This window comes from Alosa sapidissima, chromosome 12, assembly GCF_018492685.1.
Source record: "Alosa sapidissima isolate fAloSap1 chromosome 12, fAloSap1.pri, whole genome shotgun sequence".
In the NCBI taxonomy this organism is placed as follows: Eukaryota; Metazoa; Chordata; class Actinopteri; order Clupeiformes; family Clupeidae; genus Alosa; species Alosa sapidissima.
This window is the reverse complement of record NC_055968.1, coordinates 29,054,206-29,067,890: the sequence shown is the minus strand read 5'-3', so window position 1 is coordinate 29,067,890 and position 13,685 is coordinate 29,054,206. Positions and strand designations below refer to the sequence as shown.

The following is a 13,685-nucleotide window of genomic DNA, read 5'->3' as shown; positions in this document are numbered from 1 at the left end:
CACCAACTGTCAAGCCGTTCAGACCACCGATGACCATGGTGATGAAGCCCTGAGTCCCGAACCAGATCCCCATTTGTCTTTTGGAGGTGCTATCAGTGCTGAGGAGGTGTCAGCAGTCATGGATGCCCATCGCACTGGAGGGGTCTCTGGGTTGTCTTGCACAAGCCCAGAGTCACTGCAGCTGCCTGGGGAAGATCCATCCATTGCTATTCCACTCAGCCAATTGCACAATCTACAACAGCAAGATGCTGTAGTGAACAGAGTACTGTTTTATGTGCAGCGGCATAGGAGGCCAAGCGCTGGCGAGAGAGCAGCCGAGTCGAGCCCTGTGCTCAGGCTGTTGAAACACTGGAAGAAGTTGAGGGTGCGTAATGGACTCCTCTACAGAGTGAGGAGGGACCGCCACATGGACAGGAAGATCTTTCAGTTTGTCACCCCAGAAGCTCTGAAACAGCAAGTCCTTCATGGAGTTCATGATATAGCTGGTCACCAGGGCCGCTCAAGAACACTCTCTCTGGCCAGTGAACGTTTTTTTTGGACAGGCATGCAGAGAGATATCGTGAGTTATTTGAAGCACTGTCAGAGATGTATCTTAGGGAAGACTCCTGAACCAGATGCCCGAGCTCCTCTCGAGAATATTCGCACCTCAGCTCCCATGGAACTAGTTTGCATCGATTTTTGGACAGCGGAATTGGGTGACAAGAAGACCACTGATGTTCTTGTTGTCACAGACCATTTCTCGAAGCTAGCTCTCGCTTTCCCCTGTCGGAACCAGTCTGCAAAGCAAGTTGCCCGATGTCTTTGGGATAAATTTTTCTGCATCTATGGGTTCCCAAAAAGAATCCATTCGGATCAAGGAGCTAACTTTGAGAGCCGGCTTCTTAAAGATCTACTGGAGATGGCAGGTGTGCATAAATCCCATACGACTCCGTATCATCCCATGGGCAATGGCATTACAGAAAGGTTCAACAGAACTCTTGGAGGCATGATAAGAGCTCTTCCTCCGAAGTGCAAGTCCAGGTGGCCACAGATGCTCCAAATGCTGACCTTCTGTTATAATTGCACGGTGCATGAGACAACAGGCTTTGCACCATTTTTCCTGATGTTCGGGCGGATCCCACGCTTGCCTGTCGATATCATGTTTCACCATGTTCTGGAGGACACCAACGTCGTCAGTCATCATGAGTTTGTGCACCACCTAAAGAGGGACCTATCAGAAGCAGCGCGGATTGCCCAAAACAATGCAACCGGAGAACAAGACCGTCATGCCAAAGTCTACAACCGAAAGGTCCGAGGAATGCCATTGTCTGTGGGTGACCGCGTGTTGCTGGCTAATCGTGGTGAGAGAGGAAAGAGAAAAGTCGCGGACAGGTGGGACTCAACTCCTTTCGATGTGGTGTCTGTGAGGTCTGCAGTTAATGTGTACCGAATCAGAGACGCTGTCACAGGGAAGGAAAAAGTCGTACACAGAAACATGCTGCTCCCTGTTGACTTCCTAACATTCCCTGGACAGGATGGGAATCTGGCATCTCTTGAGGAGTCACAGTCTAATAATTTGTGTGTCAGTGCTCAGAGTTCTATTGCAGCGGCTGATAAGGAGGACTCTCAGACGCGCACCATGAACTGGCTCATGCAGTCGCCGGTCCAGGCGGAAGTGGAGAGTGAGAGTGTTCCTGAGGAAGACAGCGTTGAGAAGGCCTTATCTGTAGATGCCTCCGGAGATTACCAGTCAGATGAACTGCAGGACAGTGTTCTTGATGTCTCTGTAACTGACCAAATCACTCATGCACACACTGACAAGTCACCAGATCCTGTACACGACATCACTCACTTACCTGTTGATGGATCTGTTGCTCTTAGTGACACTCCACATCTAGATGACGTTAGACCAGAACAAGTTGTTTGTGCGCATCCTCCTAACACACAAGCCCCTTCAGTTGTCACAAGATGTGGGAGAAGTGTGAGGAATCCTAATAGGCTTATTTGTGAGATGTCAGGCCAAAGATTGTTGGGGAATGCTGAACCTATCATAGGGTCTGCATTTAGTTTCATTGCAGTGTCTATGGGAGTTTAGTATGTTCAATTAAACTGTTTTTTTGTTTTTTTTCTCATTGCCAACCTGATCTGTGATCTATTTCAGAACATTCTCTATACTATAAGGGCAAAGTTATGTACAACACTGTGAGATGTAGAGGGCATCTCTGTTTCTCTGTGATAAGTATGGGTTTTGGTACCACCCTGTATTTACGCACTTCTTATAGAAGACTTTATGATATTGAGATTTTGGTACATCAGTGCTCGAGATACACTTTTTTTTCTTTCTCTTCTTTTCTTTCTGTCTGTCAGATTTTCATGCACGTTGCCTCATTTTAGCATAATTTAAGGGGGGTGTATGTAACGGAGTAAAAAGAGTTGCTAGTTAAATTATATTAAAATTGATGCAATTACGCCATCTAGAGGCAGGTTGATTTAGTGTGACAGTGGGATTCGCGTTGCATTTACCCAGACTGGAGATTACGAGATACTGGGTAAGTCACGCTATTTGGGAGGTCTGGGATAAACAATGTTTTCTTGTAATTCTAAGTACATATGTCTCGTATTTTGTCATGTAATGTACTTATAATGATTTCAGTTAACTATTTTGAGTTCAGTTGATGATTTATGTGTCTTGTAAAGTCATGTTTAAGAGACTTGCAACGAAGCATATTTTCATGTGAACTAGCGTGCTAATTGTCACTTGCTTTACATGTTATTTAGATTGTTGTCCCGAGATCTATTTGCTGAACCCACAATTCCACACTGTCATACTTTGTTCCAGGTAACTATTCTTATGTTGTGTAAATGGTTTCATCGTCATGTTATTCTCATTGTGCAAGCTGCCTTATACATTAGCTTTATATGGATAAGCAGCTTGCGCTAGCTTAGCTATATTGTAGACCAGCGTGGTAGTTTGGAGATTAGCCACATGTGCTCGAGTGCTGCGTTTGCAATGATAAACATGTTCCTTATTTTGTTATTTCAATATAATGTAAAATGGATCAAGTAGTTTCACTATTGTAATGTTGAAATGTACTGTATGTATGTTGTGTAATTCAAGGCTTATATCAGATATTCTAAAACTTAGCTACTATACGATCACACACAGTTTTATTTTGTTTCATAGATATATCATTTACATTTGCAACTAGCACAAATATATTCAGGTATTTGTAGGCTATAGCATTTACCCAGACTGGAGATTACGAGATACTGGATTGTTGTCCCGAGATCTATTTGCTGAACCCACAATTCCACACTGTCATACTTTGTTCCAGCAATAAAGAAACCTGATCCAAGTGGTTGTCCGTGGTGATGTGTAGAAGCAACAGTAGAATGGAGTGACCCGTCACATAGGCACTGTATGATGTACAAACAAGGAACAGAAATTGTTGAGGAAATGCAAATTTGTACGCTATGATGATGTACAAACAAGGAAGAGGAACTGTTGAGACAATGTAAGCTTCTTCACTATGATGGAATGTCATGTCTTCCTTGACAGCATGTTGTGAAAAAACTCTGTGTGGTGGCCCTGTCATTTCACTTCTCAGTAGAAATAACAAAGTAGTTGATCACAAGTCAGATCTAAACCAGCAACATGTTTCACATATCTGTCTGATCACGTTTAAGCCGTCAGTTAAATTAAACCCAATTTCTTTGTTTCCTCATATCGTGGCACAGTTCTGATGTACATCATGAACGCGTGATCAGGATATACAGTGTATACGAAAAGTATTCACAGCACTTCACTTTTTCCACATTTTGTTATGTTTCAGACTTATCTTAAAATGGATTCAATTATTTTTTTCTCATCTACACACAATTGCACACAATTACTCCAACACTACATAAGTATTCACACCCTTTGTTATGATGCTTGTAATTGAACTCTGGTGCATCCTACTTCTATCAATGGTCCTTGAGATGCTTCTGCAACTTGATTGGAGTCCACCTATGCCTAAATGAATTCCCTGGACATTATTAGGAAAGGCACACATCTCTTTATATAAGGTCTCACAGTTAATGGTGTATATCAGAGTGAAAAACCAAGCCACGAGTTTGAGAGAATTGCCCTTAGACCTCTGAGACAGGGTTGTTTGAAGACACAGATCTGGAGAAGGATACAAGAAAATTTCTGCTGCATTGAAAGTGCCCAAGAGCACTGTAGCCTCCATCATTCTCAAATGGAAAAGTTTGGAACAACCAACAGTCTTCCTAGATCTGGCCGCTCAGCCAAATTTAGTAATCTGGGACAAAGGTCCTTGATCAGACAGGTAACCAAGGATCCAATGGTCACTATGAATGACATCCAGAGTTCCTTTGAGTGGATGAGAGTAAAGGACAAACATCAGTGCATAACGCCACCAAAAATCTTTTTTTCCATCACCATCCAGTGAAATCTATCATTAAGGAATGTGAGGAATAGACTAATGCAAATATGTAAATCTGTCTAGAGCAGGCCATCACCACAAACCTAGTGACCGTTCAAGAAGAATACTGCTGGGGAAGGCCACCAAGGCATCTACATGAGAGAGACTCCATGGTCAAATGGAAGAAGGTTCTTTGGTTTCAGGAGACCAAAATTGAGCTTTTTAGCCATCAGACTAGATCCTATGTTTGGCAGACACCAAACACTGCACATCACCACAAACGCACCAGCCCTAATTTGAAGCATGGTGGTGGCAGCATCCAGCTGTTGGGATGGTTCTCGACAGCAGGCCCAGGAAAGCTTGTAAAGGTAAAATGAATTTAGCTAGATATATGGAAATCCTGGAGGACAGTATCATCACATTTTCATGCAGCCAATAAACGGTTTCGAATCAGTTTATTGGGAATAAACCGCCGAATATGTGTGTGTCTTGTAAACACCTTATTGTGATTGAAATAAACCGAAAAAGGCCATATTCGGTTTCCTAATAAACCGTTTGCACACCCTAGCATATGCTGTTGGGTAGAATATTGAATATTGGGTCATGAAAACACCTTAAACGAAATATGCTCCCATAAGGAACAGAGTTGTAGGCCTGCACATGCTCAATCTGCAAAGAATTAGGATAACAATGAACCAATTGTCTCTCATGCACTTTCCTAATCATGGCGAAACAACGCGCACACTTTTGGGAAGACAAGGAGACAAACTTATGTCTTGCACCTTCACCTGTTCAGTCAAAGATGTACGTCATGATGTTGGGAGCCTATTTGTAGGCTGCGTCGCTGACTTATTCGGAATAATGTTGATTGCTATGTAAACAAGAATATGCTCAAAACGTGACATTCTACTTGCTTGTAAACAGGTTAAACGGAATATTGACATAAACGGAATTTGGGCAATAAGCTGATTCGACACCATTTATTCCCGGCATGAAAATGTGATGTATGATGTAGTCTGTAAGAGTACTGCAACTTCGGAGAAGATTTACTTTCCAGCAAGACAATGAGCCGAAGCATACAGTGAAAACCACACAGAGATGGTTTAAAGGCAACAAGGTAAATGTTCTAGAGTGGCTAAGTCAAAGCAGAGACCTCAATCCTATAGCAAATCTGTGGCTGGACTTGAAAAGGGCTGTTCACATCTGATCCCTGTTCAACTTGGCAGAGCTTGAGCAGTTTTGCAAAGAAAAATGGAGTACAATAGCAGGATCCAAATGCGCATGCCGAATTGAACCGATCCACGCAGACTCCATTCTTTAATCACGGCCAAACGTGCCTCTACTAAATGCTGACTTCAGTCACTTATCACACAATATATATATATATATTTAATTCCTTAACATCACTTTGCAGAAATCTGCTTTCACTTTCACAATACTTTTTATTGGCACTGTATGATGTACAAACAAGGAACTGGAACTGTTGAGGAAATGCAAGCTTGAGCTGTGATGGAATGTACAGTAGCAAGTTTTTTCCCAGACAGGATCCTATGAAAGAACTCTGTGTCATGGCCCTCTCATTACAATTCTCAGTAAAAATAACAAAGTAGTACAATGACAGTCAGATCTGAGCCTGCAGCATGTTTTGCATGGCAATATCTGGCAATATTCCAGTGGTGCACATTGGGGCAGTCGTGGCCTACTGGTTAGGGCTTCAGGTTTGTGACCAGAGGGTTGCCGGTTTGATCCCCGACCAGTAGGAACGGCACCTCCATCTCAGTGTTCCGGTGTAGACATGAATATTACCTCAAAGTCAGTGCAGTAACCCAGTCAATGGTGAAAGTTAAGCCAGCACACATACACACAGGAACACACAGAACCTTTGGAAGGATGAAATGGTGAAAGGAGAGTGTGAGAGTCATCTTGCTCACATGTAGACAAACAGATATTCATGCAATCTCGTCTGCAAGAGCCTGTTGACTTAACAACTTACATAAAGCTTGTAATGCAAAATACTTTGCACAGAGGCACAGATCTATTATCTTTCTTTGGAAGGGGGGAAGTGTTGAAAAGCATATCATAGCCACACAAACACACACACAGGTTATGCACACTACTTCAGATTATTCACTACGGTACATGAACATAGTATGCTGTGGGAAATGTACACACAGTGCCATATGGAAGCCTGGTGTATGAAGTTATGACCACCTTTAAGGATAACTATAGTGATCGGGAATAAACTCTTGGAATAAACTGTGGGGACAGCTGCACCAGTTTGCCTGCACCAGTTCCAGCTGCACCAGTTTGCCTGCACCAGTTTGATGCTACTGACTTTCAAAGAGGTGAAGTGAAGTGCTTCTGTGGAGCATGCATTCATGTCTGCATGGGTCTGCTAAATCCAAACTTTTATGTTCGGGGCCTTTGTTTAGTGAACAGGGTTCCCACAGTCATGGAAACCACCAACAACACCAGCACCCGTCTGAAGAGCTCTGGTAGCAGCAACTGGAATCCATGCATTTCCACGGAATTATTTTTGGAATCTGATCCCTTATCATACCTGTTCATTCTTACTCGTCGCTCGACTTATCGTGACTAAATTCAAGATGGCTGCAAACGCTAAACTTCGTGAAGATACTGTCTGTATAAATCATCTTGTAAGTAAACTACCAGTGCTTTTTTAAAGTTCTCAATGTCTCGTTTTAAATGTCAGGGCCCTCGGAAGTCTACTAATGAAGTGTGGAGATACATTGAGCCTCGTAAATGGTGTAGAACAGTGATTTATTTGCATGGCTAGCCCGATGCCCGAGGCACCGCAATGAAACACTGTTGGTAGCATTGGCTAACTAGCGCCAGATTTCTGAGTGCAGGGGACAAGCCGAGGTGAGCTATGAGACATACGTTCACACTCGGTATCATGTTTCAACACACTTTAGGTCAATATCACACCGGAATTCTCCTTTAAGACAGAAGCATTAATTCCTAGCTAAGGCCTACTCTGCACTGTAACTTGAATGTTATTCTCTTGCTGAAAGTTGCTTTGGATAAGCGCATCTGCTAAATGCAAACGTGTACAATGCTGAAAAATACTAAACAAGTCTCCATTTTTGTGTCTCACTTTTTTGTGCATTATGTCCTGATGATTGTATTCATTGTATGCAAAACATAGAGCTAATTGTGTCCAGAGCCATTAAGTTTTTGCTCTGCTCTGGTTGTATCTCTGTGACATAGCTGTTTCAAAACAGTTTGTTAAGTTATCTGTTAATTTACCAACGCAGTGGTAAATGTTACACTGTCTGCGAGATTAGATTAGAGGTGCCTGCTACAGTGTGTATGTTGAAAACCAAACAGAAGTGAAAACGGGCAGAGGGCCTTCCTCAAAGCCATTTAGGTAAAAAAATACTACCTTTTTGATTAGACACACCCAAAGCAAAAGTCTATCTCAAAGCTGCTACGGTCTGTGCACATGTTATGAGATGAATATGTCCTAATCATAGTAAATATTGCCAGAAGTTTGCCAATGTTGGCCGGTAGAGGCAAAACATCCAGCAAAGTTTTGGCAACAATGAAAAGTTTGTCACTACAGGCAAATGTGTTCGCCAGTGATTTGCAGCAAACTTAGCCAATAACGACAAACTTCCAGTGAACTTCTGGTGATAAAGCTAATTTGCATATGACATTGCTGCAAATTTGCTGCAATAATGCCAAAAGTTAGCCGCAACTGTTTGCCAGAAACCTAATTTCCATGTGAAAATATGACCTTATGGCAATCTAGAGGAGGCTCATAGCTTCAGAAACGCTGCAGATCATAGACAGAGAAATCTCTGGGAACAGAACGCAGGCATGATTTTGTTGTCACAGGCCTTGTAGTAGGCCTACATAAAATGAACTCTATAAAGCAGTGTTTCCCAAACTTTTTTCTGGGGACCCACTTTTTAAAAATGACAGACCATCGTGACCCCCCAACCATTCTACAGTGCCATATCTAGATAATAGCGCCTGGTATACTACCACTACTATTACAGGGATTGGTGATGCACTGACTCAGTTTCCCACAAGTCTGCAATCTCAATTACACATGAAACAATATTAAATATTTTCAAAGCTATAAAATTCTCGCTTAGTTTTGTACAAACACACAACCTCAGGTTTTCCTTATCCTGCTTTGAACAAAGTTGTGTTGAATTTTGAGCACCATCAGCGTGGAAAGTTACCTAAAAGATAATGTCACGGGATGGGAACTAAAATGGCATCTGAAATTCCATGGGGACGGGTTTTGGGGTGGAACATTACTATGCCAAGATGGCAGCCCCCTTAAGCACACATTGTTTACCAATCAGACACGGGTGTGTAGCGGGTATGGTGGGTTTGGTGATTGGCAGGGGCGCCTTAATACCACCCGAGGCCCCTGGGCTATATTTTGTTGTATTTTTGCTGGAATCACACTTTAATTCATTAACATTACTTTGCAGAAATCTGCTTTCACTTTGACAATAAAGAGTGGCTTTTTTAAATAGTTGTAAAAGAAAAGGCCAAATTAAATTTGATCAAGATTCCATTTATAAAAGCAGTAAAGCAGGAAATATCCAAGGGGGGTGACAAATTTTTATAGGCACTGCAACTTGATTGGAGTCCACCTATGCCTAAATGAATTCCCTGGACATTATTAGGAAAGGCACACATCTCTTTATATAAGGTCTCACAGTTGATGGTGTATATCAGAGTGAAAACCAAGCCACGAGTTTGAGAGAATTGCCCTTAGACCTCTGAGACAGGGTTGTTTGAAGACACAGATCTGGAGAAGGATACAAGAAAATTTCTGCTGCATTGAAAGTGCCCAAGAGCACAGTAGCCTCCATCATTCTCAAATGGAAAAGTTTGGAACAACCAACAGTCTTCCTAGATCTGGCCGCTCAGCCAAATTTAGTAATCTGGGACGAAGGTCCTTGGTCAGACAGGTAACCAAGGATCCAATGGTCACTATGAATGACATCCAGAGTTCCTTTGAGTGGATGAGAGTAAAGGACAAACATCAGTGCATAACGCCACCAAAAATCTTTTTTTCCATCACCATCCAGTGAAATCTATCATTAAGGAATGTAAGGAATAGACTAATGCAAATATGTAAATCTGCCTAGAGCAGGCCATCACCACAAACCTAGTGACCGCTCAAGAAGAATACTGCTGGGGAAGGTCACCAAGGCATCTACATGAGAGAGACTCCATGGTCAAATGGAAGAAGGTTCTTTGGTTTCATGAGACCAAAATTGAGCGTTTTAGCCATCAGACTAGATCCTATGTTTGGCAGACACCAAACACTGCACATCACCACAAACGCACCAGCCCTAATTTGAAGCATAGTGGTGGCAGCATCCAGCTGTTGGGATGGTTCTCGACAGCAGGCCCAGGAAAGCTTGTAAAGGTAAAATGAATTTAGCTAGATATATGGAAATCCTGGAGGACAGTATCATCACATTGTCATGCAGCTAATAAACGGTTTCGAATCAGTTTATTGGGAATAAACCGCCGAATATGTGTGTGTCTTGTAAACACCTTATTGTGATTGAAATAAACCGAAAAAGGCCATATTCGGTTTCCTAATAAACCGTTTGCACACCCTAGCATATGCTGTTTTAAACAGAATATTGGGTCATGAAAACACCTTAAAGGAGAATTCCGGTGTGATATTGACCTAAAGTGTATTGAAACATGATACCGAGTGTGAACGTATGTCTCATAGCCCATCTTGGCTTGTCCCCTGCACTCCAAAATCTGGCGCTAGTTAGCAGATGCTACCAACAGCTTTTTCAATAGTGGTGCTTCGGCATCGGGCTAGCCATGTAAATAAATCACTGTTTTACACCCATTTACGAGGCTCAATGTATCTCCACACTTCATTGGTAGACTTCCGAGGGCCCTGACATTTAAAACCAGACATTGAGAACTTTGAAAAAGCACTGGTAGTTTACTTTTAACAGACAGACAGTATCTTCACGAAGTTTAGCGTTTGCAGCCATCTTGAATTTAGTCACGATAAGTCGAGCGACGAGTAAGAATGAACAGGTATGATAAGGGATCAGATTCCAAAAATAATTCAGTGGAAATGCATGGATTCCAGTTTCTTCCAGTAGCAGCAACTGGAATCCATGCATTTCCACTGAATTATTTTTGGAATCACCACTATTGAAAAAGCTGTTGGTAGCATCGGCTAACTAGCGCCAGATTTTGGAGTGCAGGGGACAAGCCGAGATGGGCTATGAGACATACGTTCACACTCGGTATCATGTTTCAATACACTTTAGGTCAATATCACACCGGAATTCTCCTTTAAACGGAATATGCTCCCATAAGGAACAGAAATGTAGGCCTGCACATGCTCAATCTGCAAAGAATTAGGATAACAATGAACCAATTGTCTCTCATGCACTTTCCTAATCATGGCGAAACAACGCGTACACTTTTGGGAAGACAAGGAGACAAACTTATGTCTTGCACCTTCACCTGTTCAGTCAAAGATGTACGTCATGATGTTGGGAGCCTATTTGTAGGCTGCGTCGCTGACTTATTCGGAATAATGTTGATTGCTATGTAAACAAGAATATGCTCAAAACATGACATTCTACTTGCTTGTAAACAGGTTAAACGGAATATTGACATAAACGGAATTTGGGCAATAAGCTGATTCGACACCATTTATTCCCGGCATGAAAATGTGATGTATGATGTAGTCTGTAAGAGTACTGCAACTTCGGAGAAGATTTACTTTCCAGCAAGACAATGAGCCGAAGCATACAGCGAAAACCACACAGAGATGGTTTAAAGGCAACAAGGTAAATGTTCTAGAGTGGCTAAGTCAAAGCAGAGACCTCAATCCTATAGCAAATCTGTGGCTGGACTTGAAAAGGGCTGCTCACATCTGATCCCTGTTCAACTTGGCAGAGCTTGAGCAGTTTTGCAAAGAAAAATGGAGTACAATTGCAGGATCCAAATGCACATGCCGAATTGAACCGATCCACGCAGACTCCATTCTTTAATCAAGGCCAAACGTGCCTCTACTAAATGCTATATTATATATTTAATTCCTTAACATTACTTTGCAGAAATCTGCTTTCACTTTCACAATACTTTTTATTGGCACTGTATGATGTACAAACAAGGAACTGGAACTGTTGAGGAAATGCAAGCTTGAGCTGTGATGGAATGTACAGTAGCAAGTTTTTTCCCAGACAGGATCCTATGAAAGAACTCTGTGTCATGGCCCTCTCATTACAATTCTCAGTAAAAATAACAAAGTAGTACAATGACAGTCAGATCTGAGCCTGCAGCATGTTTTGCATGGCAATATCTGGCAATATTCCAGTGGTGCACATTGGGGCAGTCGTGGCCTACTGGTTAGGGCTTCAGGAGGTTGCCGGTTCAATCCCCGACCAGTAGGCACGGCGGAAGTGCCCTTGAGCAAGGCACCTAACCCCTCACTGCTTCCCGAGCGCCGCTGTAGCACGCAGCTCACTGTGTCGGGATTAGTGTGTGTTTCACCTCACTGTGTGTTGAGTGTGTTTCACTAATTTACGGATTGGGATAAATGCAGAGACCAAATTTCCCTCACGGGATCAAAAGAGTATATATACTTATACTTATACAAACCCTATTGACCAGTTTGAAGACATACAAAGGGTCTTTCACTCTGTAGTCCACATTAGTGGTCCACTCACTGTAAACCGAGCAATCAACAGTCCTTCAGTTTGACATGACAGCAAACATACGGTACCTTTTCAAAGATGAGCCGGGTCTTCTTTTTACGCTTTTCACTTTCACAGACTTTTATTCCTTCATCTCCGGGCTCAATAAAATAATATTAATTAAAAAAAAAAAACTATGGCAGAGTGTTCACACAAAATGAGATAAGGTCATATTGTACATGAAGTAAAAAATATACTGTATGGTTTACAAAGTCATGATTGATATACAACCAATTTATTTGCTTTCTATCTAGATTAAAGCTGAATGTACAAACTTGATTGAGACAGTCAACAAAAACAGGGAATGAATAGAGTACAGTAGGTATGTTATTACAGAAAATGTGTCCTTTGTGCCTATTTAAAAAATATAAGCATTTGTGATAAATACAGTAGAGCTAATATTAAATTATATTCACCAAAAGAACTAGCGATCAAACATAATTGACTTTGAATAATTGAAAAAATTGATATTTCAAACATATAAGTAACTCATTTTGAAAAGAGTTCAACTGACAATCAACTGACGGGTTTGGGCAAATCACACCTAGAGTGTATCAAATACTCGATAAAAACGTTTTCTTCACATTCATGTAGTAAAATATATATTGCATCAATACGCTATTTGATTCATTATCATTTTTATTTTATTTTTATTTATTTTTTATTATCTCTACTATTTTTCTGATGGATAGCCCTATTGGATCTGGTAGCAAAAGTGGAGAAATTCCATGCATCTGAAGGAAAACCGGATGGTTTAATATATTTTTTTTCCTGGATATGTGCAGCCTTCTGAAAATGCAATCTTCCCCCTTTCTCTCTCTTTCCTTTATACAGTGATCTAGAAAATGCAGAATAATTTCTATGTTGATTTGACCTATCTATCTTATCATAAAATCCGCTTTTATGAAGGAAAAAGGAAAATAAGAAACTGATCCTGTTCTTCGTCTTGCTGTAAATGGCACACACTCGCCTTCACAGTCCTCCATCAGCTGCCACTCACATGGGCACACCAGTGGTGATGCACAGCGGCTGGGAGTAGGCACTCTGGGCGATGGAGTTTTTGGCTGAAAGGACAACGCAGTAGCGGGTGGCGGGCTTGAGGTCTGTCACCGTGGCAACCTCGTCATAGATGGTAAGCACCTTACGGGGGGGTCGTGAGGACGTGTCCTCCTTCACAATAAGAGTGTAGTATGACGCCCCTCTCACAGGAGACCACTCCAGGTCTAGGGTCACACCTGTGACTGAAGTAACCTGCAGCTTAGGTGTGGTCAACACATCTATATGAAGGGCACAGATACAGAAGTACATGATTAAAGACTATCACTGATAGCACATAGTATGTATGCACTATAGACCCTTTTATTTTAACAATAAAAACAAAAACAATGCTTGAACGTTCTATTTGGTTCCCAATCTACTTCCTCTGCATTATAACATATGATAACATATGGAATGTTAAAACGGAAGCCTTGTGGGGCCAACTATGATGCTGATAATGGAACTCTTTTGAAAGGGTCTATACAACAGTGTTAACTATGTG

General features: G+C 41.7%; 1 protein-coding gene across 1 annotated transcript in view; it reads right to left on the bottom strand.

Annotated features, from left to right (window-relative positions):
* Positions 1 to 12,055: 12,055 nt before the first annotated feature.
* Positions 12,056 to 13,685, bottom strand: part of LOC121678548 — a 52,304-nt gene continuing 50,674 nt past the window's right edge. The window contains exon 57 of the mRNA XM_042058167.1: positions 12,056 to 13,422. Coding sequence (XP_041914101.1) covers positions 13,142 to 13,422 — 281 coding nt within the window. The 3' untranslated portion in view covers positions 12,056 to 13,141. The remainder of the gene's footprint in view (positions 13,423 to 13,685) is intronic.